The 25889-nt window shown below is 46.7% G+C and overlaps 1 protein-coding gene across 2 annotated transcripts in view; it reads right to left on the bottom strand.

Annotated features, from left to right (window-relative positions):
• Positions 1-261: 261 nt before the first annotated feature.
• The window catches only part of LOC8027106 (PHD finger protein 14), a 40201-nt gene continuing 14573 nt past the window's right edge, over positions 262-25889 (bottom strand). The window contains exons 12-22 of one of the 2 annotated variants that reach the window (XM_029991014.3): positions 25125-25386; positions 19074-19180; positions 18903-18998; positions 12572-12672; positions 12043-12174; positions 10137-10275; positions 6403-6684; positions 4381-4505; positions 3569-3677; positions 2996-3034; positions 262-457 (exon numbers count right to left, since the gene is read on the bottom strand). In XM_029991014.3, coding sequence (XP_029846874.2) covers positions 3032-3034; positions 3569-3677; positions 4381-4505; positions 6403-6684; positions 10137-10275; positions 12043-12174; positions 12572-12672; positions 18903-18998; positions 19074-19180; positions 25125-25386 — 1356 coding nt within the window. In that variant the 3' untranslated portion in view covers positions 262-457; positions 2996-3031. The remainder of the gene's footprint in view (positions 458-2995; positions 3035-3568; positions 3678-4380; positions 4506-6402; positions 6685-10136; positions 10276-12042; positions 12175-12571; positions 12673-18902; positions 18999-19073; positions 19181-25124; positions 25387-25889) is intronic. The other variant, XM_029991010.3, reaches the window with a different exon arrangement.

Raw genomic sequence — 25889 nt, 5'->3', positions numbered from 1 at the left:
GGCCACCCCTGGTTTATTGCAAGTTTGAAAACGCCCCCTCCAGTTCCCCACCCCCAATTTTTACATTGGTCGGGACATCCGGACCCCCCCCTCTGTATTCGTCACTGATGAAAGTCTATGTCACTACTAACCAAACACAGCTAAAATTCACTCACAAGTTCCTTCTGGCTTATTTATTGATAGACCTATGCCCAGATTTGCTTTTCTCGTATATGCCACACATAGCTTAATCACTTCGAAAATAAACTAGAAAAACATGACTGAATGTTTTATAGATATTTATTCAATTGACATATACAGAGAAGGTCTATCACAGGCACTCACATTTAATTGTGGTAGTAAAAAGAATGCACATTGTGTGACAGCACGAACAAACACCAATAATGGCACAGGAAAAAAAAAGAAGAAATACAACATGGCTCTATGGAATCCGGATTTTCTTCTGGTCCTCTTCATCCTTCAAATAAATACAAAAGCAAAAATACTTATCTTCAGTGTCCTTTCTAAACGAGGAGATTAACATAAATATGTACGTAACATGACACCAGCATGCAAATAATATGTGGGAAAGTTTAGCTCCTACCGCATTCCACTCGCAGACACGACACAGCTGTTTCAACACACTCCGCTTACCAAAATATAAGGAGGCCTATTTCATTGTATCACTATTTTTTTGCTCCAAAGACATCATTGCCTGTCCTTGAAAGTGACGCCCAATCAATGTCCTCGATTGTGAAAGGTGTAGGATGTTTCTCGTACGAGGCTCGAGCTGAGTGGGGGACATTATATGCACAAGCAGAGAGCTGGTTGTGACAGCTGCTAATGAACAGCTGACAAATGCTAAGTAACAAAGACGCTTCCACACGCAACATTATTTATGTTCTATTTGATGTGAAATAAGGATACATTGGAATTTCGGGAGAATCGCTTGGCCTACTCATACTGCAGTCACTCGCAGAATAAGAAAGGCATGGCACATGCACTTGAGGAGCCCAAGACATTGAAACATTGTCGAAGGTAGAAAGCTCGCGCCGTAGGCAGCGGCAGATTTAGGGAGGGAGGGGGGGGGGGGGGGGGGGGAAGGGTTGGATGATTTCCTCCTCCCCAAGTTCCTTAAAGGGCAACTCCGCTTCATTTTTGATATTTAGAAAACTATGTAGCCCTCTTCAGTATCATATAGGAAGACCCCACGTCAAATATTACGATCTAATTCCGTTTATTTATTTAATAAACTGGCCGGCAAACCTTCAAGCGAGCCAAGTCGCCGAAATCTGCCAACTCTAGCGTGCGGCGCGAGGCGCAATCATCAGCGCAGTCAATGCCACGGAGCTGGAGCGGCCAACGTTGAGCCACTACGTCAGAGGCATGTACGTCATTCTCACGTTTTGCTTGTCTTTATTTCTCAGAGCGAAATGCAACGATGACGTCATGAGTTTCTCCTCCCGGTGTTGGCTGACCGGGCGTTCACGTGATCACCGTAACACGGATGCGCTACTTTGCGCTGCCCTGCGCGCTTATCGGTCTGTTTCTCCGCTCCACTTCTCTTTCGTCTTTTCCCTTCCCCCTCTCACCCAGGCCATCACCGTCCACGCCACGCGAAGCGACCTTCCCGCGTCCAATAAAAAAAAAAAAAAAAAAAAAAAACCTGCCCGCGTCGCGTGTCCTGTTTCTCGCTCCCTCCCGAACGTCACAAGACCACGTGGTTCGACGTGACGCGCATGCCTTTGACGACCCGAGACCGATGTTGCCTGACGCAACCGAAGTTTCGGTTTCGGTATCTGCTGACGTTTAAATTAGGATTACACAAATAATATTCCACATTTCGCGAATCCGAAGACGTAGAGTTGTTTAGTAGTGCTTTGTGAATGTGAATCACATGGAAGCCTAAATTTTTCGGAATTGAGCGGAGTTGCCCTTTAAGGTCAACTTTTTACAGAGGAGCTGTTTAGGGCTAGTTTCCCCATTTCGTGTCTGTGGACAAATAATTCTCGACACAACCCCCTGGACAGCTACCACCATATATGAGCGACGGCGGCAACCACACAACCAACTTGCCAGTTGTCTGGTTGGCGCCGTCGCTCCATAGTACAGCTCTGCTGCTTTTCCTTGTTCACCAGAGTGGAAAGGCTGAAAGCGTTTTTAACGAAAAAATTGATATACATCAGCCAAAAGGTCAGTTTTTGGTGATATAGTAAATACTGGGTCAACAAGATAGATCTGGGCAACGTTTCGGACGTAACTTCATATCTCAGCAAACTCCCCTCCCCCTCCCTCCCCTACCCTACCACAGTCACCGGCCGAATGAGAAAGGCAGGGTGTCTCTTTCCGAGGCCCGGCTTCCAGCACTCGCTCGTCGCCTTCTGCCACGCTTTGGCTGCGCATGCGTGCTGGAGGCCCACGAGGCACCCAAGTGTTATCGAATGTAGGAAGCTTGTGTCGGAGTTGGGGCAACTGAGGGGCCGCCCTGCCGTTCTCACCCCGTCAGTGACAACAAGTGCTCATGATTGACATTACCCCCTTCCCTCCTGAGTCTTCAACGGTTAGGCTAATCAGTGAAGCATTAAAGAGATCTATGGCACACTAAAATCTAATGCAGATTACACTAAGTCGTTTGTTTCTCCATTCGACACACCATCCATTCATGCTTCATGCCCTTCACGGTAATACGTGCAGAGACGATTCGCAACGTTCCTTCCACTTCGCCGATTACTCAATCGATGCTCGCGTAAGCGGAAAAACCACCGCTCTTTCGCACAACCAGAAAACACAACTTCACGAAGCGTGCCAGAGACAAATCAAATGCATGGTTCAAGACTAGGTGCGGGATAACAGCACACAGTTCAGGAAAGCATTACGATAATCAACCATTTCAAGCAATAAGATCCTCGCTCCGCGTAACATGTTTCTGGCACACGCTTTCCCGAGATCTTGAGGTACATCGCGGGGCTAACTTCAATCACAGCACCGTGGCGACAGAATCGACATGGATGCTTACTCTTCTCTGCCTTTTGTTAGGGTGCATGCGGTGCTCCTACTGCAAAGATGGGTGCAGAGGACACAGGAGCAAAGAGTTAGTCAGCATACAGTTGACGAGCATGGTTCACGCACTGTACCAACGAGCAGCGCTTACTGTGGGGTGCCAGACACATGCTGTCTGAATGTGCAACGGCCAATAAATCGTGAGTGTTGCGCTACAATCCCAAACTTAAGGGAGACTGAAAGCCCTCGCCTAAACACCTCGCAGTTACTCGCGCCTCGCACAGCACATTCTCGCCACACTCAATGAAAGAAAGCACCAAGAAAATAAAAACAGCATTGTGATCTTCTCTCCCAGACTTTTTCTGTGTGCTGGGACTATGCATTTCCTTCTTTGATCTAGGGCCGTGAGAAAAATCAGGCTGGGAACTATAAAATTTATCAATCAAACCACCTGACTTCACTTTGAAGGGATGATAATATCCCACTACCTATACACGAGACCCTTCTAGTACATTGGCACTTCCAACAAAAACAACCTAATGCTTCAAGCAAGTTGCTCTTCAGACAGTGCAAACTACCGACTGCTCACCGAGGAGTTGCACTCCTCGCAGTTCCAGGTGTATCCTCTTGCCTTGGGGCTCTTGCGCACGGGAGGGTACAGGCACAGGAAGTGGTAGCCCTTCTTGCAGTCATCGCACCTGCCCGACATTGAATAGAAAGAAGCAGGAGGCTCATGGACCCGTCCTTGTACAAGAGCCCCGTAACTGCCAACTGAAGAGGTTATCAACTTGGGACATCAGCAGAGAGAAATAGAAGTTTAAGGTATAGGAACAAGAGAGGGTCAGCAGATCGATACAGGCATTGCCACCTCATTCCTGATCCTTACGGTTTTCTGGTGAGCGTAGCCGCTAGCGAGGGGACTTTACAGGCAAGTCTCTGCTTTGCATGAGGCTACCATGAGCCGACAGGATGCAGCATATAATTTGGAAGCTCCAATCAAAGCAAGCAGATTCTTTTCAGGCTATGACAAGCTTTACTAATCGCACGGATCGGGAAAGTGCACAAAGATGACAAGCATCGTGATAATGCACTTTTAGCGCTGCTTGATTGGCTCCGTCTGGTCGTAGCGTTGGCTGTGCTCGGATTTGGTGTGTAAAATAGAATGTAGACATCCTTCTACTACACAAAAAGGTGTACCAAAAAAATTATATTAATGTGGCTGATTGAGCACATTGGTGTCTAAATTACGATAACAAAAGAGGGACATAGAAAATGATACAGACGACACAGCCTGTATCGTCTTCAACGGACCTCCTGCGTTGTCGTAACATTATGTGCCCTGCACCTGCACGTCATAAAATGTGCCATGCAAAAAGACAAAAAGACTTCCAGACAACTCACACGACAAGGTTTGTGCTGTCGCCCGGTGAGCCACACCTGGCACATTCGGTTTTGATCTCTCGGTCCGGCTGGGTTCTCTTGGCAGGCATCCTGATCCCAGAGACCCCTGGTACAGCGTCGTCAAACTGAAAAATAAAAAGTGAAAGACGTTTACAATTCTCTATACTGTGTAAGGATGGCTAGTTGGGCTAGTTGGTTTTGCATGATGGTGTAATATGCCAAAACAACAGGGACAAAAAAGTGAAAGCCGTTTACAACTCCCTGTAACGCCGAATTAGAGCGCAGCTCTTGAGGAGGAGGGAAGGGTACTGGGGGGGTGAAGTGACCTGGGGGGGTCACGTGACCTTGAGGGGTCACGTGACGATGCCGATAATGTCATTAGTGACGTCACTGATGACGTCATTAGTGACGTCATCAGTGACGTTGACGATGCGGACTCCGATGACGTCATCAGCGATGATGACGATGATGATGTCGGTGACGTCATCAGTGACGTCACTGATGACGTCATCTGTGATGATGACCTCGGGGGTTCACGTGACCTCAGGGGGTCACGTGACCTCGAGGGGTGTCACGTGACTTCGGGGGGTCACGTGACCTCGGGGGGGGGGGGGGGGGGGGGGGGGGGTCCCGTGACCTTGGGATGACCTTGGGGGTCATGTGACCCTGGGGTGACCTTGGTTACGCCGACGGCGATGCCAACGGCGACGCCGCTCAAGCCGGGAACGGGCCCCTAAGAGCTGCGCTCTAAAAACGAAGGGAGAACTAGACAGGACGCGGCGTAACTTTGAACTTTATAGTGCCGAATTAAAGCTCAGCTCTTGAGGAGGAAGAGGGGAGGGTACGGAAGATAGGGTACGCCCCTTCCCATACCTTCCCCTCCTCCTCTCCTGCTCCCCTCCTATTTAGTGGGAAAATTTCCCTGCTAAATTCAACAGATCACGGTAAAGTCACTATCCTAAAGATCATTTTTTGTTTCAGTAAAAATTCAATATGACAAGTAACGTGATGTGCTGAAAGATAGCCGCGTTCCATAGGCCAAATCGGGCAGAAAGAGGCGACAGGCTAACTTTTCTTTCGGTTCGTTGTCCCAAAGCATTGACATAAATCTTTACGGACAAATATCTGCATTTTAGGTGCCCTGCCTAAACAGCAGCAATGCCATGATTCCTTCAAAAATAAAAAAGGATACAGTTCTCTCCTAAAATGTCAAAGAAGCAGTAACTATCACTGTCAAAATCAATTTCTTTTTTTTTTTTTTCTTAGCACAAATATTTGTCAGCCTGCCAGAGTGCAATCCACTTATAATGATACCGCATATAACAATGTACTACTTATAACGAGCAGTTTCTAGACTAGAAACGCTCAGTGCCTAGTCTATATAGAACAATATTCGGTTATAACGATTGAATATTCGGGTTTTCTCATTATCGTTATAAGTGGATTACACTGTATATCCAGGCGAAGGTTCCAAATTTGTTGGAACAAACTTTGGACCCCCACCAAACTAAGATTGCCTATATCACGCGAGTGACAGGAATCCGTCTCCCACTGTTTATGGGGCGTGGGCTGTTAGCATTCTTCAAGAGGAAAGACTGAACAGAAAACAAGGGAGGGTCACCTATCTTTACGGTTGGGGTATCTTTTGGGACATAACAGCACTGTGTAAGCTGAAGGAACCTATACAATACCGGTATAATACAAAAAACGAAACAGAACAATGTGGTACATGCTGCACTGTTTATGCTTGTGTATAGCTTCTTTCATTTTAGACACTACCACAATATCCCTGAAGACAGCTGAACCCCGTCCTGCATCCAAGCTCAAGAAAAAGGCACCTCCATTCTTCCGCAGTTGCTTCAAACAACACCAATCTAGCAATTCATGAAAACAAGGTTTGCAGGATGCATAAACGCACAAAGAACAACGATCCAAAACATCCGCCAACGATCACTGCCTCGTCCCCGTTTGTCCGCACATTTCTAGCACGGGCCGGCCCGAGAGGGTGCCAGCACCGCTCACCTGGGGGCCCGGTGCCTGCTCGGTCTTCGTTCCCACGGCTGGGGTCCCAGTGCTGGCCTTGCGCTTCTTGCCCTTGCCCCGAGCTCTCGCCCCAAAGCTCCTTTTGGAGCGCTGGGGAGCTACGGGGACCCAAACTGGCCCCCGGCTCCCTTTGTCAGGGACTGCGGCAGGGACCGGGCAGTCCTCTGTGGCGGGAGCAGCGGCGACGGCTGGCACCAGGGCGGCCGCCAGAGCAAGGGACGGCCGGGACTGCCGCACCCGCTGGCTCAGCCGGCCCACACTCTGGAAGAACCGCACGCTCAACAATCACTTCCACTGTTCCTTACACTGATGCTGAGCGGCATGTCGGTGTACCAACATGAACTATTGGGCTAGTTGAATGAATGCAAAATGGACACAAATAGTAGTGCTACGGACAAAGACGAATAAAAAATAGCGCTTCTCCCGCCCGCTTCTACTTGTGCTTGCCCACAGTGCAGTGATGGGATTGGCCTAAGCCATTTTGGAGAACATATCGAAGCAGCCAAAAGAGTGTTTTGGAGCAGCAAATCTGGGCTTTGGAGCAACCAAGACAGTGTTTCGGAGCAATGTTGAAGCCGATATTCTTAGAAAAATAAAAATATTAGTTTTAAGTGCTATAGAAACAAAGGGCACTTTGTATTGTGCTGTGCTCTGACGTGACGTGTTGTGACGCAACTCACTGCTTGTGTTTTTTACTGCTGAGAAATCCCACAAGAGTACTGTACTGTAGCATTGCTGAGCAATTCCAGAATAAAACCCTTGCCACCGTTTTACTGGTTCCCAACGTGCCAGATTTTCGTCAAAAGTAGGCAAACGTAAAACAATGAATTGCAAGTGTCCCAGCTGGTGCCTCTTTCGTGCAACCATGTTCACAAACACGTGAGGGCAACTTCGGCAAGGCTTGCAGTTGCAGATGCTTCGTTGCGCGAGCGGAGACAACGACTGTTCGATCGAAACCGAAACCATGCCACTCCGCACCGTCGCCAACCGATTCCCAAAATTGTATGTAAAATGTAACTGTTGAGCATACGACAAAAAACAGTCTAGCAGTGCGTGCTCGCTAAGTCGGCAAACAAGGTACAAGCTAAACACACAAGAAAAAAGAAAAAAGAACCTGAGCACATTGATGCAAGACATCGCGAGCCAGGGTCAAAAAGTTCTTGGAGCGCTTAGTGCAACGACTGACCTCGAAACACAAGCGCGCTGTGTGGGTTCAGCATGCAGACATTGCCTTCTTTGTTTTAGCTCACTTCTCGTTACCAAATTTCTTTCGTGGCAGATTTTTCACATACCGGGGTCTCTCCCGAAAGAAAGCCCACCGAGAAAAACCTAGGTAATCAATACTTCAACACAGCAGTCTATGAGTTAAAGAGGGATTTTTGTAGTAACGTATGATTTAAACAAGAACAGGAATGTTGATGAACATGCGGCAGTACTTAATTTCATTTTAGAAAGAGCCAGATCTGAAGCAACGTGGAGATGGCAACACCCGCCCGACGTCGCGCGACCATGGTGATTGGAAGGCAGGGACCAAATATAGTTTTCCCACGGACGTTGCTTTCAGAAGCAAGTACTTTAGCTCACTAAGTAACTCCCGCCACGCAAAAATGTGGTTTCGTTTCACAGCATGACCGCATGGCTGGTACCCGTAACGCTAGCGTCGGAGCGTCTGCACACACCCAAGTCTATCGTTGAAAATATTTTAAAAAAATACGTGAGACGAGACCCACGAGACGACAAGAAAGCGAAACACGAGACGGCGGGAAAACCAAGCAAGACCTGATGGACAATTGATGCAGAGTACTTTGTGTCGGGCGGCCTCTCGCACCATATAACACTCGCATGCTCAATTACGGTACCAGGCTTAGTTTCGATTTTGAAAGGCGACCGAAATTGGTTTTATGGTGCAGGCTTGGCGCAGATTACCCATATTTCGGAAAAATGTAGCAGGATGCAGCAGAATTAGCCCCTTGGCGCAGTTTGGCGCAATAGGCGCAGTAGGCAAACCTCCTTCCACACACCTTTGAAAACTGCAGCGGCTATCGCTGTCAATCGCAGCATGCTTTGTGTGGTCGTTTGCAATTGCTCATATTTTTTTCATTAATAAATAACACGCTTAATTGGGATCAGATAAAAAAAAATGTTAAATTTTACACTTGGAGTTATTACCCCCAAAAAGTTAAGATAATAGTACTACTACTACTACACAGACATCTTTAAAGGAGCTGTGCAACGATTTTAACGTTGAAAGAATTGGCATCTTCTGTTTTTGATATTGTTCACCTCGTCACAAATGACAGAAAACAAACCTCCTTTCATTGAAATGTTGGGATTCCGCCGCGTAATAACGAGGAAAAAAATTGGAATATTCCCCGACCTGCAGCCGCGAGCGGCGGCCACGAGAAACACGCGGCATGACGTCAATGGGGAATCTTGTAGAAAGATAGCAAGTTGTGCGAATACCTACTCGATAAAAGGTAACTTTTATATAAATCTTGTCGTTCCAACATATCTACTAATGCGTCAAAAACCTGGTATCATTGACAAAACTTTTATTATACGGAGTTTCAGTGGCGCCATCTATCCTAGGTTCACGAAACCGTCAGCTCTATCTGCTACCGCAAATAGCCGCCAGAAGCCAGAGGGGGAGGGGGACAGGGCCGGACGGGTACGGCCGGACACGGATGAGACTTTCCTCCTTTCACCATATTGTTTGCGAGGCGCCCGCCAGCACGTGTTCACGCGGTCACGAGCAGATGAGTTCTTGCTGCTGACTGATGGCTCTAAAGGGAGAACTTTGCCGAAACCCCACGCCTACCCCCCCCTCCCCCCCGCTTGCTGTGCACGTGACCCGGAAGACGATGTAGAAGTTGAGAGGCGGCAAAAACCTGGATCTTTTTTATTTTTCAAATAAAAACTAGGGTATCCAGGAAAAATCTGTTTTCTGTAGTTCACTTCAGAAGTGGTCAGGCATCAACTTCCACAATTATTTAAGCAGAGCCCTGAAACTGTTGCACAGCTCCTTTAATGGACCGATCTCACCAGCCAGTTTGACTATGCCACCGCTGCCACAATGAATCGAGGGAACTTTAGTTTTTCTGCACGTGCAACAACCCTGCTGGAGCTCTGCGCATGTGGAGCTTGAGACGGCACGAGCCCCAGCATGCACGACCATCTGCCTCCTTTGAACTAAAGTTATGGCGGTGCCAGACATGTGCCGAACGCTCACTGAGATCGGTCTATTAGTGACATTACAAAGCAATTTTGATAAAATAGCAGCTTTTAGCGGAACCGAAAGGATAGGAAGCGATGTTGAGATAAGAGCACATCTGTATTTAACCTCAAAGAATAATGGAACTGATCTATTTGACAAAGATACATTACAGGTATCTAACCCACTTGCACCCTCAGAATTATTTATCTTCAGCAAAGCAATACTTCAAACAAATCCTTTAAATTTCATTTCTTGTAATCTTGAGGAGTGCCTTCACCCAGCTGTTCCACCGTAAATTAGAATAAAACCCTCTAAAAATTTTTTTTTTCTTTCTAGTTTACAATATTGTTGTTAATGCTACACACAGTGCATAGTGTAACTTGCACAATGAAAGTTGCATTATAAAAGTGCATTACAAAAGTTGCATGATGAAAGTTGCACATTAAAAGTTGCATCAGGAGAGTTGCATGACAAAGATAGCATGAGGAGAGGTACCCACCCTGCGGAAGTCGTCCCGGTATGGGCAGTCCTCGTACCGCATGGTACCCCGGGGCTGGTCACGGAGTCTGCGTGGAGCGTTGGGGTCGCAATGCCTCTCCTTGTCTTCATCAGAGTTCTTGTTGCATTCACTACACTGCCTGCAAAAAAGAAGGACGTAGGGCACATAAAGCCCCTGGCTTAAAACTGCTGCGGACAAGCTGCCTTTGTGACATGGTGGTTGCTGAGCCAGCACTCTGCAAAGGAAATGGTTTAGATAAGCATTATTTAAGCTGCTAAGTACTCGTGTTGAAGCAAAAAGCTGTTGCCCCAATGTTGGGAGGGGTCATGCGGTCACATTATCATGTAATCACTACACACCGATGTGTGGCGAGCTATGTTTACAAACACGACAGGAGAGCGGCACATGTGCAGGAGGGGTGCGGGCCCCCCAAGAATGGCCACTCTCGCCGCGTTTTCTTCATTGCGACTCGGGTTGTAAGCTCGCTAACCAAAGCTGAAACTGGCGTTTCTAGTCTCACCTCTGTGTCATATTCTTTTATATGTTATGTTTGACTATTGGCACTCGCTGCCAGAGCCCGAGCAGCAGCGATACAGCGAGAAACTGTGTATCGACGGCGTTGCCTTCGAGGATCCCTATGCCATGAGCAAGGAGCGCTGGTGCTCAGACGCCAAATCAGCCAAGTTGCTGCCATCAACCTCGATGGCACACATTGTCATCTGCCTAGTGTTTTGGCCAAGCTAATTTATGGCCGACACGGTGCAAGTGTACAAGTCTCTCGAGGCCTACAACTACTTTGAGTCGGGTAAAAACTGGTTGAACGCTATATGTGTAAATATATCGGGAGTTGTTTGTGTCGGAAATTTAAAGACACTTTTTTATGCCACAAGCTTGGTACAAGACTGCAAGCTCTAGACGCCGGGTATAGAAACCAAATTCTGGAGCTCATTCTTTCGCTTCAACATGATGTAGGTAGCAGTAAAACCTCAGAAACATCAATATCTCATTGAAAAACACAAGAAAAGATATTTTAAACTGAATTAAACAAGAACCAAAAACCATCTGGTCGTTGGTTATGAAGCTTCAATGGAATGCCGTAATGGCATCGGCCTTCGAAGGCGACGAAAATTAGTTTTTGTCATTGAGACAAGTCGCATTGCAAAATCGTGGCGATGCGAGCGTTTTTTTGTGTTAGTTTTTGTGTGACGATGTGAGAATTGTATAGTCGTGTTCTTTGTGCTCTATGCCTTCGCTCGGAAAATCCCGTCCCCTCGAGACCAGCGCAAGCTTCCTCTATGCCGATGCCTTCCCTTCGTTCGCTTAGTGGTCACCCTTGTGACAAGGAATGCTGCAAAATCGTCGTGGTGTATGCTATTCTTCAAGGCGGCGTGATAATGCTACAGTCACACCACTATTGATGCGATATGCTGCGTGAAAGTGACACAGCCACATGACCATGTCACCCACAGTCACCGATAACAAAGGAGATCACGCCGCTTAAGACTCATCGTAGGAGAGATGCAAGAATTCAAGCTTTCCTTGACACTCTCCATAAAACCGAGTGACGCAGATTACATTATGCATTTCTGCCAGCACCACCAACAGATTATCCCAAAAGCCGAATGGGCAAAACAGGCAAAACGGATCAACACAAGTCGACACAAACATGCAATGAATTCTGCATAAATAGTGCTTGTGCAAAGTATAACGGTATGTTTTATTTAGTACGAGTCCTTTGATGTTTAAGGTCTCCAGACTCAGGCAAAGACAAACTGTTAAAGTCCACCAAGCTTTCAGAAGTGCACCTAAGGTCGCTTATTTTCCGATTCCAATGGATGGTACCTCGTAAACAGTCCATGTTCAAGGTGCAAAGGTTTGTGCTATGAAAGTAGGGCCAACGACTCACCATCCCATTGACTTGGTTTTCTTGGGCATCCTCGTCAGCGGCGGATCAAGGCAGTAGAGGTGGTAGTGTAGCTGGCAGTTGTCGCATTTGGCAAGCTGATGCTGGTCTTGAGATCTCTTGCAGACACCACACCTGCACCGCAAGCATGTCGCAGGACCGAACTTTACAACATGCACTATGCTGGTGTGGAAATTAGTACAGCGGAAGTAGAGGAGTGACTCGGACATGTAGAAAGTAAGAATAAAACGAAAAGGTTAGTCTTAAGTTTGGGTGAATACAAAATACAATACCACTTGACTGCACAATTAAAAGAGTGTCGGCCAGACTTAACAAGAAAAGAAAGAAGCTATTTCATACTGTGCTCTAATTTGGCTCAGCATGAGTTTACACCAAAGCACACAAGCCAAGCTCACACAAACCATATTAGTTCCAGAGAATGTATGATTGGCATTGCTCTCATCAGTCGTCAAGTTTGCACTGTTTGAGTTGCACGTTTCTGTTCTTTACTTCATTGTCAAAGATTTCTTACTCAAAAAGAAACGAAGTCCCAGAATCGGCACGACGGTTTGTTCTGCTGGCTGGCTTGACTGGCAGTTTTCTAGCTTCTAAAACTCCTGGCAAAGGGAGTTTCTGGAAAGAAAAACATAAAACATTATGAGCCTTTTTTTTCTGTGCACCTACTACAGAGGAGGAATGAAAAGCACATAAGTCACAAAGTTAGACCTGAAGATAAATGCACACTTCACAAAGAAAATTCGACTATTTCCCGATCAAACAGCTCAGAACAAAGTAAACATATTCAGCCGAAGTCTGCCTGGTCGTGTGAGGATTAAGATTTGAAAAAAGTAGCTGCAACCAAAACTCGAAAACCCGACGTTTCAAAACCAACTCGGTTTCTTTAAGGGTGACTGAAAGCATGCAGAACAGCAGCAGCTCCTAACCTCTTCGTCTCAACAAAAATTTTTTTTTGTAAATGCAAAAGCATTAATTGTTTTATGGAGCGAGTAAAACGTTATCAGTTTGAAGCGCACCAAACGGCACCTTAAATCCTTGCTCCAAGTGAAGACAGCTTCCAGCTATGAAACCACACGAACAGCCTAGGCAACGGTATTTAGTTTCCCCGATCCCAAAGGAGCGGTAAAGCTGAAGGATTTCCCTTCGGTCACACTGGCTGACGCGCGTCGACAAGGCCCCCATTGGTCGCTAAGCGCGCCAGTTTCAACGACCGTTTGCCCATGGCACTGCTTGTCCGTGCTGCGAGCACGCCTATAACACAAAGCGCCCAAGGTCAGAGCTGCAAGGAGAGCTGGAAGAGCACTCGCACGGCCAACGCAAATACGTCGCAAACGAAACACAGGAGCGGAAGAACGGCATGCATGCTTTCGCATACACAACTCACAAAAAGTACTTAAGGGGGGACATTACCCAGAGAAAAAAAAATTTTGCAAAAAAGATTGATTTTGAAAAATTACATATTCACATCCAGCTACATCCAGAGAGTATTCCCAGAAACTTTCACTAGTTTACACTGCATAGTTAATTTTTAATAAATTATTTTCTGTCCACCGAAGCTAAAGAAAAGGTAGGGTTTGGAGCACTTTGAACACATTTTTCTCCATTCCACTTTTTGGTATAAATTCCTTTTTGGTCAATCTATCGTTCGATAATGGCGATACAGGGAAGGCTCGATCTTCACTTTTCCTGACTGAAATTTAATAAGGAATGCGCCTATCGAGTTTGTTTGTTACCTTATAAATGTCTTTTATAAAAAATGTTGACATTTTGTCAAAGACACAGAAGACCAAAAAGTTGGCCAATTTTGCAGAAGAGAAAATTGATAGAAATCAATGACTTTTTACAAAAAAACTTTCCATAGGTGCACCTCCTAGGTATTCTGCTACATATCTAGCAAATAAAGATCTTGAATATCATGATAGTTTTCCGATGATAGATTAACTAAACAATGTAGGGGTGTTGCTGATAGAAGCTGCCCTAATTTCCTTCCCCTTGAACCGACAGACCTGAAATTTTGTTATGCACCCTCTAGCATGACCACCAGCCTACCTTGTAAATTTCATTAAGTTTAAGCTAGGGTTCAAAAGTTGACCCTCCCAGGGGGTGTCTCCCCTTAAGTGTACCTCGAGCCTTTTTTCTTTTCTTTGAAGACGAAGAGGTTAGGAGTTGCTGCTCTTCCGCATGCTTTCAGTCACCCTAGAGAAAGAAACCAAGTTGGTTTTGAAACGTCGGGCTTCTTTTCGAGTTTTGGTTCAAGCTACTTTTTTTCTGACTTTAGCTCAGAACAGCCGTTCCACAAGCAACTCCAAAACATTTGCTGCTCTTCTCTCAGATGTTATAGAAATCTCTCCTTATAGTTCTTTGTCTTCCACTTCATCTTTGTCTTCATAAACTTTTTCTTCTCCCTTCCCTCGCAGCGAGTGTCAAGACATTCGTAAACCGTCTCCTTCCTAGTCATCATAGCGTAGAGAGAAGCCACCATAGCTGATCAGCTGTTGCGGCTTGTGACACGTGGCATGTGACGGCCCCCGACAACGGTGCAACATTTCTTTCGCGGCCACACGAGTACACATGTATTTGCCGGAAAAACACTTTTCCTAACCTGGTTGTAGTGCAGAGGCAGAGCAGTGGACTACCAACTGAAAGTTCATCAGTTCGATTCCCACCAAAGTACAAAGTGATTTTTGAAGGAAACCCAGCGTGTTATGTTTTTTTTTGTTACCACATTTTGTGATGCTACAGACCTAGAAGCCAGCCTTAACCCCTTCGCTTCCGCCATGATGTGGCCCCTTCCCGCGTGGTATTCCGCGCCCCGTTTTCACTGCACCCGTGCTTTCTGCGGCGCCGAGGAAAAAGTTTAATAACTTCCGCACAAAACGTCACAGGAGGATAACTTTTGTTTTATTTCAATCGTGCATCACAGGCAAGCGGAATGCACTTAAAAAGACTTTCGAGTGTGAAATAGCTTAAAGCACACGGGCATGTGAAGTGCGACTTCACATTTTTCGCACTCCCAGCGGCTCTCACTTCTTTTGCCCTGGACCTTGCAGACGTGGCACCGCCTAGATGGGTTTGGTTTCGTAGCGTTGGCTGGGATCTGGCGAGGGAAATGCGCCCATTCGCATCCCTCTAGGCGCATCGGCGAGGCACTTACGGATGGCTTTCCCCGTCGCTTGTACCCGGGCAACACCGTCTCCTCCACGATCTGCTCGGCGAGGTCGACTTTCCAGTCCGTGTAGCTAGACTTCTTGCCTGTGGTCTTTCCACAAAGTATATAGCTGTTGTAGACAGCTATATTCATGACGTAGAAGAAGATCTTTTTGTACCCCTTGGCATATCTCCGCATAATGGGAAACGAAGCCAGCTGCTGATCCTCACGGTCGACGCCTCCCATACCTCTGTTGTAATCAAGCACAACCTGGGGTTTGAGGATTGGCTGGTTGTCTTTTCTCTGTTTTCCTGTATCTGTCAGGTTTGTTGCGTCATGGGAGGTTGAAAGCAAGGTTACGGGCTTCTTGTCCTGCCATGTTACAGCCATCAGTCCACGGGAAAAGAGGCTGCGACAGTCACCCTTTTGAAGCTTGATTTTTTTCAGCTCTTGCGGCATGTTCTTTCGATGCACGCGAACTGTCCCGACAGCGTTAGACCCCGCTTCCTTGATGTGGAGAAAGAGTAGCGGGGACGAGTACCAGTTGTCTGTATAGATGGTGTGACCATTCCCAAGACGGTCTCCCACAAGGTCGATTACAACAGCCTCGCTGCACAGCATTCCAGCTGTTGCCGGGGTCCTCTCACTTTTTCCGGTGTAAATAAAAAAGTTCAGGCAGTATCCGCTTGACGACTCGCACAGCTTGTAAAATTTGATTCCAAAGCGTGCGCGCTTTGACGGATTGAATTGAATGTAGGATAGACGACCACGAAACTTCATGAGGCTCTCGTCTACCGCCAGTCCCTCTCCTGGAGAATACGACTCGCCAAACACCTTCAAAACATAGTCCAGGACTGGACGCAGCTTTCGAAGTTTGTCGTCATCAACTGGCAGGCTGTTGTCGCACAGGTGAAGGTATCGTGAGAGCGCCCAAAACCGCTGCCTGGGCATCACGGACGCGAAGAAGGGCGTGCTAATCACGCTTCTCTGAGACCAGTAGGCTTGAATGCTGCTTTTTTTCACTTGGCTCATGAGAATACAAAGGGCAAAGTACGCCTTCATCTCACCTGGAGTTGTGGGAAACCATGAAGGGTCCGGAGAGGAGGCCTGCTTCTCAAGTGCGTAGGCATTCGTGTAACGTGCAAGCATCTGCCAAAAGTCTTCGCCTATCAAAGCATTGAACATTGAGAGGGCTGTAGGACTGTCCCCTACGGCTATCTGAACAGTTCTCTTTACACCTGGTGTTCCGGCGAAAGGGATCTTTGCGACTTTGTCGGCACTGTCGTCGTCCTCCCATTGCCAGGCGTCGAGCCTTGGAGCTTTCGATGGTGGTGGCGCGACGGGCACCGAAGAATCAAGTGGTTCTTCTGAGTCCGAAGCCTCAGCATCGTTGTCACTGTCCGAATCACTGCTTTGGATGTCCATGGTGAATTCCGGGTCGTCGCAGTCGTCATCCTCATCACTTTCAAATACCAGCTCAAGAATTTCCTCGCTGGTGAGACACCTCCTCTTCCGCGACGCCATGTTTTCATACAAAGAAAAAGAACCGCGAACTTCTTCCTTTTCACTTCTAAATATTCATAAAATAATCACGTACGTGGTACCATCTGGTGTCAAAAGTACTAATCAAAACACCTACAGCCTGTAAAGTGTCGCCATCTATCAATATATTTTGGAAACAAACTGTTTTGTGGAGGACGGCGATTCGCCGTCTTATTTCACTTTGGACCTTTCTCCCGCGGACGGCGGATCGCCGTCTTCGGAAGCGAATGGGTTAAAGGGGCATTGTCAGGTCAAAATTTTTTTTTTTTTATGATCCACATTCTTTTTTTTGTTATCCGAAACGAATGAAAACAATGCCAGGACGTTATTCTAAAAATTCAAAACTTGGGAACTCAGAATTTGTGAAGTAAAAAACCAATTTCCCAAAGCCGAATTTGAAGTTCCTGCACAATCCGCGCCAAAGCAGTGACGCCAAGGATTGAGTCGTCCTGCAACTCAAGTTTCCCTCACGCCTCCGAACCGTCCCGACCAGAAGTGTCGTGTTCGCCCGTGTCTTGCGATCAACCGCTTTCCTCCGCACCTGCCGCCTATCGTTGTGAGCAGATGACGCTCCACTTTCGAGTTTGAAGTTCTTGTAGGGTGCTTTCAGCAATCTCGAATTCTTTGAAACGGGGTGAGGTCGAAGGGAATGCGCAGTGGACTTTTCTGTGCGACGTGAGGGGCCATGTTGCGCCGGTTCTGCGTGAAAGGCTGCCCCGGCAGAGTCACATTCGAAACTGCGGTACACAGACACCAAACCCAGTTGTTTTGACCGTTTGACGATTGCCTCTTTTAAGTCTGAGGGGTTGTCGGGCATTTAAAAAAAAGAACTTCGTACAATTCCCCGACTCACCGATCATCCTCAGTGCGTGTGCCGAGCGCTGCCATGTTTTTGAGGGAGGATAAAAAGCCAGGAGGGGACATCAGTCTGGACTCCGATTTTCGGTATTTCAAAAAGAAGGGCCATGGTGCGTTCGCAATTGCAATAAAGAACATATTTTAGGAATGCCGTTATTAAATATTATAGAAATGTCGCTTACAAAGCTTCTATATTTCAAATTCAATTAGATCACAAATAAGAAGAAGCGAGGACGTGAAAAAGGGGAGAGAAAAGTGGCAATAATAAAAAGGCACGAGCACGGGGATATATTTACAGTCAAACCTCGATGTAACGAAGTCGGTAAAGTTCGGAATTTACTTCTTTACATTGAAATTTCGCTACACAGAAATTGGGGGCTAACGTTAAAGAAAGTTTCCACAAATGTTTCTCGGGTGCACAAAACTCACCGAGGACGCCTTTATTTCGATTGAAACCAGTCCGTCACCATTTTCTGGGTCACTCTCGGCATTATTATTGGCATCACACGACGTTCGCTGAGCCAGACGGCCTGCATCGTGTCTTCGCCTTGCTGTGTGCTTGCGAACCGCCTTAAAACATTGATCGCGTCCATTACTTCACGGTTACTGGGCACATCGCACGTGTCTTTCTCATCAGGCTTGATGTCATCCCCGTCTCGCGAGTTCCCACAAACATCGCTAGCTATCGCCTCACCAGTCACCTCCTCCGTTACATGACAGCAGAGTTGGCGCATAGAAAGTCGTTGAAGTCGACGTTGTTAGGGGTGGCTTCATCGCCTTCAAAGCTCCATCTCCCAGGACAGCGAGAAACGCACGCTTTTAGTTAGGCCTCGAAATGAACTACACAGCATGCACGAAGCCGACGGCCGTTCTGTGCACCCCCGTTCGCCAGATTCGGCCCGTTTCACCCTTTAAGCTTTGTCGGGGGCCCATTTCAGCAGATGTTCTCCTCAAAATCTCCTTTGGGATGCAAAAGTTTGTGCCGAATTGTCCGTGAAACTTCGTTACATAGAAATTTCGACAAATGGGTCTTCGTTACATAGAGGTCAAAAATACATGGTGTGCATACACTTGTGATTAGAAAAAGTTATGCAGTTCATTACATCGAGGGTTTAGTCATATTGAAGTTTGTTACATCGAGGTCTGACTGTATATATATTTTTTGTTGTATTTTTTTGCGTGTCTATGACTACAACTTGCGTTGTCTTAGACAAAAAAGAACCTTTGGGGTGTGAGAGCCTTTTTAAAATGCATTCTGCATTAAAAATGTTGCTCAACGGAGAGGGTACAAAGTCACCTTGTTTGTGAGGTCGCAGAGTATTTTCCAGAGTTCTGTGCCACAGTCGTGCATGCGAGTATTCTCCTTCTTCAGCTCGTCCAGCTGAATGATGGCCTGCACGTCGAAACAGTATCAGAGTTTCTGCCTCATCAGCAGGCCATACACCAGCGATGGTCGTTATTTCCTCACCTGGTCGTACTTCTGCCGCAGCAGTTGCTCCTGTTCCTGAAGTTCAGTGTTCTGCTGCAGCAACTCGTCCAAGTGGCGACGCATTGTCAGAACTCGATTGCCGCGGTCTGTGTAACAGTGACAAACGGAGAAACGAAAATACAATCGGTGCACAGCCGAGCTGGTGGAAGTTTACCAAAATGAATTTAACCTGACACTGGGGCAGAAGGAAGAAAACATTTTTTAGTGGTAGAAAAAAAATGAAAACAGACAATGCCTCAACATATAGAGACATTGACTGTCTATGTATACCGTATATCTCTACATATAGAAATAGAGACATTGCCTCTCTGTTTCTTTTTCTACCACTGTAAAATGTTTTTTCTTTCTGTCCCAGTTGTTAAATTGATGATGGTAAACGGAGAAAACTGGACATTGTGAGTGCTCCTCGAAATGGAAGTGTGAGGGAATGCCCTAAAAAAGAAATTTCCACACAGACTTTATACTATATTTGCTAGAAAAATTGCACATATTGTTTACGAATAGGCCCGCCTATTTACTTGCAGGGCACACATATGGCATTATTACAATCTGCAACAGATGACTAATGAATAAATGACATGGCCAAGAAAATGTTTTTTTTTTTGCTCAACACATAGAGTGCATTTCATTACGAACATCTGAAATTTCATAATCAGTGTTGCGTCATAGATAGCATTGCTGGGTGAGAATGCATGATCTCTTAGCTTGTAATCATTGTTTATTGTACTTGTGCCTTACGGAAAAGGTAGGCCTTGTTCATCAGACACAGAACTAATTACATTAATAAATTTACGCATTTATGCACAAGACCACAGCTACAGAGAGACCCTGCATTGAAACTGGAACTTCTACTGCAAATAGCACACTTGCCCACCTACGAACCTAAAAGTAATGAACAGGACAGTTTTTTCATGCTAACAAAACTAGTTTCCGACACTGATTGGGACACACACACACATGCACACTGAAAAGATGTGGTAGGTATCGGATGGAGAGCACATGTACACAAAATCCATCCTCTGTATGTATGTATATTTGCGGTGCAATCTCTTTGAAACGAGTCTACAAACAGACACACCAAAAATTAAACAAAAAGGGAAGAGGCTGGCACAAACGAGAGTCCAACCATCTTGTCCACCAATGGTCATTAGAGCAAGAACAATCAAACCAAAGAATTCCACAGGCCCCACTGATTTATCTTGCACCAGTGGCCAAACAACGCCTACTTTCTTAGTCTTGCATAGTGTTCTCGCCGGCAAAACTTTCATCAGGCTTCGAGTCTCCGCTTAGAGCAGGCTACATGGCTCTGCTCATTGGTGGAACCAAGTGCCTACTTGATGCGAGAGTTCACAAGTGGTGCTGGTAGCAGCACCATGCAGAATGGCAGCAAGTGGGGAATAGTCTCTTCTTTCTACCTTTGCAAACTCTGCATCTCCTACTCATCCTGCTGCGCTCTACTTGCTTCGGTAAGATTGAATGCTCAGAGCACTGCCACGGCTGTTGGTAAGTAGTCGACTCCCCAGTGTGTTTCTGCAGAATGTCGGGGGCGATCTCAGTCTTCAATCAAAGATAGTGCACAGGTGAATGGTAGGATGTTGCCTCATGCCTGTTATCCAGCATCCGGTCTCGACAGTTTGTACTTGTTCTTGCACTTTGCTCACCCATTCTCTTTCAGTTTGGGGTTCGACATCCATGGAGAATACCTACCCCAAACTTTGTGCCTAGCCGAGCGACAGGCTTTCTCTACGTCGGCGAAGATTGGAACTTGGTTGTGACTGGGTTCGAGCGGTTCTTGGGTGGAAAACAAGGGCACCATTAAACTTGATTTCTGCAAGCTACTAGGTTTGTTCTACAGCACATCGGCTTTCCAGTTAGTTTCTGTGGCTCTGCTACTTTTTGGTAACTGAGGACGGCCGAGGACGAGGACATCTCATTTTCTTTTCAATGCAGCGGCTGGGTTGAGAAGCCATTGCAGTTCGCAGGCCTATCGAAAGACGAAATGTGGCAATATTTTTTGGAAAAGTGTGATTTTTTCATCACTCTTAGCGACTGAGAGGTAATCCCTATTTCGTGTGAGAGAACACAGCTGGCACAAAGTTTGGGTTATGTTTGTCTAGTGAAGGTTTTCTTGCATGTAAAAATCACGCAACTTTCTAACATGCTTTTCTGATGAGCAATTAAAGCGACTGATCTGTGACGAAGTGAGCTCCGCATAATTGGGAATGATTGTTTTGCCTCCCAAGCCTTTGTCAAGTCTGACGGGTCAACTATCTTCACTGCACAAACCCAAGCCGCACTTCGATCAGGGCCGAAATCTTCGAAGGAAACCAAAAAAATCTCTTTCCTTCCCCTGGCCGGTGTCATTTCTGACATCCGAATGCAAAACGGTGTTTTGACATCCAAGCAAAATTGGGAATCACATGCAATCACTCATGTCAAGCAAAATGGCAACTTTGTTTTCCTCCCAGCCTAATCTGGCCTGGCAATATATCCGTTGTGTATTCTCAAGCTGGTAAGCAGGAAAAAGGTGGATTGGGTACAAATGCAACATCTCTTTGAACGTAAAAACTGACTGAAATCTGACTGGAGAAGCTTAAAGATTATATGACATGGTGTGAAGAAACAAAGGCATGTTAGCAGAAATGGAAACTGACACCGATCATTCCACTGACACCGATCACTTTTACAAAAAAGAAAAAAAAAAAAGAAAAAAAAAACTGACACCGATCACTTTTACAAAAAAGAAAAAAAAAAGAAAAAAAAAGGACATTTAAAGGGCAACTTCGGTCCATACTTTCGATTTTGGGATTATGACTGTTTTAGTGCAGTCAGCGTCTCTGAATTGCAAGGTGTCATTTTTTTTCTCGTTATTGTGCATAGTTTTAAAGATATCGACGCTTCAAAGTTTTGTTTGGGGTGCGGCCAACAAAACCGAAACTAGCCGCTCGAGGCCTCGGCAACACTGGAAATCAGCCGCTATATGAGCGTGACGTCAAGATCGTTCTCGTTCAACGAGTATGCAGGCCGAGCGGCACCTACCTCTGTTGAGCTAGCCTTCTAAAAATAAGAGGATACTGATTTTGTTTTAATTCTGTATATGTGGTAGTTATCCAGCATATGTAGTAAAAGTTAGTGTGTATACCCAAAAGCTAGCGACTGGAAAACCCGTGAACTCGTACGGTGCCGTACTCGGCGGCCGCCGCCGTGCGTGCGCAATGCCGTACTCGTCGCTTGTATACCCAAAAGCGATTGGAAAACGAGTGAACTCGTTCGCTGCCGTACTCAGCGGCTGTCGCCGTGTGTGCGGTCTTCCGTACTCGTCGCAAGGCCTAAGTAGTCATCGGGGCTCTGTGGATGGAGCGGCGTTGCTCTACGCTGCGCTGCCAGTGACGTACAGTACTGGGGGCCCTCTCGCTTTCGCGCTGCGGGTCAGTCCCAGACATGAAGCTTTGAGGCTCTCTGGCACGGGCCACGGCACCCGAACACACACGTGTGGTGGGCTGTACACATCTGTTTTTTCGTTCTTTTTTTCCTCGGGCGCGTAAAAGCCAAAGCCCAAAGTCCACTCGTCGAACAGCGTTTACCCACACTTTCTCCAATTTCCGGTCCGTTGGAAACTTGTGAAAAAGCACCTCCGTGTTGCGCAGCGGGTTGTTTGAGCAGCCCACAGTGCTACAAGTTGCACTCGGCATCTTTCGAGGAACAGCTGGACAGTCTTGGGTGCACCGAGTTGCTCGCTAAAACGAGTCTTGGAGTCCTCACAAGCAAATAAACAAAAAGCTATACCGAAGCTACACGGGCTACAGATAAAAGCAACGGCTAAACGCGCCAATCACAAGCCGAAGTAGAGGTGGTAGCGGCTCAAAGAAGCGCACTCCGCGCAACGCCCGAACCGAAGGAAAAAAAAAAAACGATACTGACGTCTCATCCCAATGTTGCTTTAGCAATCGGCAACCCGCTGGCCGCCCGCTAAGGAGCAGCGGCTCGCGGCGGGTCGCATTTTTATTATCGGCATTAGTTGAGAATGCGGCGTCCCAAGGACGTAATATTTTGGCTGGGGTCGTATTTTGTGTCACTACAGCAATACCAGTAATTTATTTCATTTTGAGGTTTGGCCGGAGTTGCCCTTTAACAATAATTGCATTTACAGCACAGGATCCAGTAAGCAAAGACAACTTGAAAATCACATATAATCATTACCATAATCATTTAGCACCCAAGTAGATCCGCACACTTGAGGTGACATGTTACTTCTTTGAGGCAGTGGATTCGACTACTGTAAAATCCCATATGAATGCCCGCCCCCGAGAGATTGCCCATCCCGTTTTTTTGGGGCAAATATCCGTAACATTGCCCACTTTCCTAATTCCCACCGGATATCTATTTCGCAATGTCTGACAGGAATCACATCAAACACGCGATCTGCAATACCGCAGAGTGCGTGTGACAAGCGTGTTCATAGCGAGTTTGCTCATTCTTATTGCACCGTGACGTACGAATCTGCTGCATCCGCGATTTGCGGTATCCATTCTCGTGACATGCAAGCTCGTAGCTCGTTTCCACGTCTTTTCTTGCTTGCAATTTAAGCGCATGATATCGGTTCCCATGATACACGAGTTTGTAGTAGTTTCTTGCATGTTTATTGCACCGTGCAACATAAACCTGCTCCACTTACAATCTGCCGTATCTATGACATGCAAGTGCATTGCAGGTTCCCGCGCTTTTGTTGCTATCTGCTATCCACATGCGCGATATCAGTTCCCGTGACACCTGAGTTTGTAGCAAGTTCTTGCGTGTTTATAGCACCGTGAAGTGCGAATCTGCTGCATATGCAGTATCAGTTCTCGTTTCACGTCTGTGTTTATCTAAATTTTGTGATAAAATAATACTGTCACATTTTTAAAGATTGTTCACCCCATGTTTTTTACCATTTATTTGTCTCCATATTAAGTGGGCATTCTTATGAAATTTTACGGCAAGCAGGTTTCACTCTCAATAGAGCTGTGTCCACTAAGCAATGCTTACGGGTTTGCTAGGCGCTGTGCCGTTTACCATAGACTTTTTCAACTCTGGCGCAAAAATAGTATGAAGGTGCCTCCATCAAGTTTCTGGCCCAAGGAACCAAATATACAGTCAAGAGGTATGCATGCCTTAATGGGGTACTCTGGCGATTTTTCGAGCTACCCTAACTAACTAAACTTTCATAATCACCGGCCTTTACCCTTTCCGGTGTGCCATTTAGTATTGCAAAATTCAGAATAGTTATTGTGAAATCGGCAAGTGAAAATGATGCCAAAACCATCCAAATATACCTGCGCTTCTCAGTGCAGTGACGTCAGGGGAAGGCAGGCTTACAGGTCGAGCGGGCAGTCTAAAAGTGGACCATGCCGAGCATTTGTTCCGTGCTGCTGCGCAGGTGCTGGAGCGAGCTTCCAAAGCATTTATCTGACACCATGACACAGGTTGTAATCGGTTGGGAAAAGTTTACATTCTAAAAAGTGAAACCCTGCCATCTGCTGCATCACTTTTTCGTCGTTGCCAGTAGACTTTCACTTTGAAAAGCACAATAAGGACCAAAATAACAAATTCAATAACCTTGAAAAAAAAAAAATTCTTACCCAATAGCTGGGTTACTATTTCAGTGATGTTTGTTAGTGTTGAACAAATTTTCAGGCAAATCGGGGACTCTGAAGAAAATGTCAAAGCACCCCTTCAAGCGATCAGTTTAGGGGCTCACTGGACTTTCAGATAAAAATACAAGCTAAGCCCTCCACCCACCCCAAGAGGACGAATCTGTCTGACCTGCAGTTCCACCTAAGTTCTGCCAAACAGCGACCCCTTGGTTGTGTTTCAAATCTTACTCGAGTAGACCTAAATTACTCCCGTGGGTTTTATTGCACGATAACGAATAAAAAGAGCAAAGCTGGATGCAAGTAGGTTTTCGAATGCCAAGGAGCACTCGGCGAGATCGAGCAAAATCTCGGAACGCATCTCCCTACGCCGGCTGCACGCCGGGTCAAGGAAACCCACCGAGGTAGTAGCTCACAAACTCCAGGCTGAAGGCGGGGGGCACGTGCCACTTGCGGCGCACGTCCACCATGCTCTCGGCGGCCAGGTGGCTCTGCTGGGAGATGCCCAGAAGCTGGGCCTTGCGTAGCAGCTGCCGGCACGCCCAGGGGCTGCTTGTGAGCAGGCGCGGCATCTTCTGCGTGGGCACCCACGGGGCGGGCCGCTCCGCCCGGTGCACCTGGTACCGCTCACGGTGCCAGGCCAGCTTGCGCTCCACCCGTGCCTGAAAGGGGCGGCGTTTGAACCCTCGGTTTGGATGTCGAGCAAACTTACAAATGCAGTTTCCAATGAGAGAACGAGGTCTGGCTGCGTTTTTAAAGCATTAGCTTTACGGGCAAGATTTTGCAGGGACTTTGACCTCATCCCTTGTCGTCGTCGCTACGCAAAGACCCTTCTCTCTGCGCTTTCCGCCGGCCGCACAGCGCAGAAATGGGGGGCCCCGGCACCCCGCCAGTAACGACGCGACGAAAGTTGAGTCTTTCGTGTCGTCTGCTTTAAAAACTTGTTTTCATGCATTACTCACGTTATGCGAAATCCCACTTTGGCAGTATCCAGCTGCCACGCGCAATGTTGGATGGTTTCAGAAACTTCCACCGTGCTTACCCACTTACTTTGCGGATTATTGGTGGCAGTCGTCAGTGGCATCTACGACGCCAACCACGATGGCTATGAGAATTAATCATTTCGCACCTCCATCCTCGGGTATGTGATGGCAACACTCCACCC

Source organism: Ixodes scapularis, unplaced genomic scaffold (assembly GCF_016920785.2).
Source record: "Ixodes scapularis isolate PalLabHiFi unplaced genomic scaffold, ASM1692078v2 PGA_scaffold0__279_contigs__length_252992795, whole genome shotgun sequence".
Classification (NCBI taxonomy): domain Eukaryota; kingdom Metazoa; phylum Arthropoda; class Arachnida; order Ixodida; family Ixodidae; genus Ixodes; species Ixodes scapularis.
Note: the sequence above shows the minus strand (reverse complement) of the source record. Positions and strands in the feature narration are given on the sequence as shown.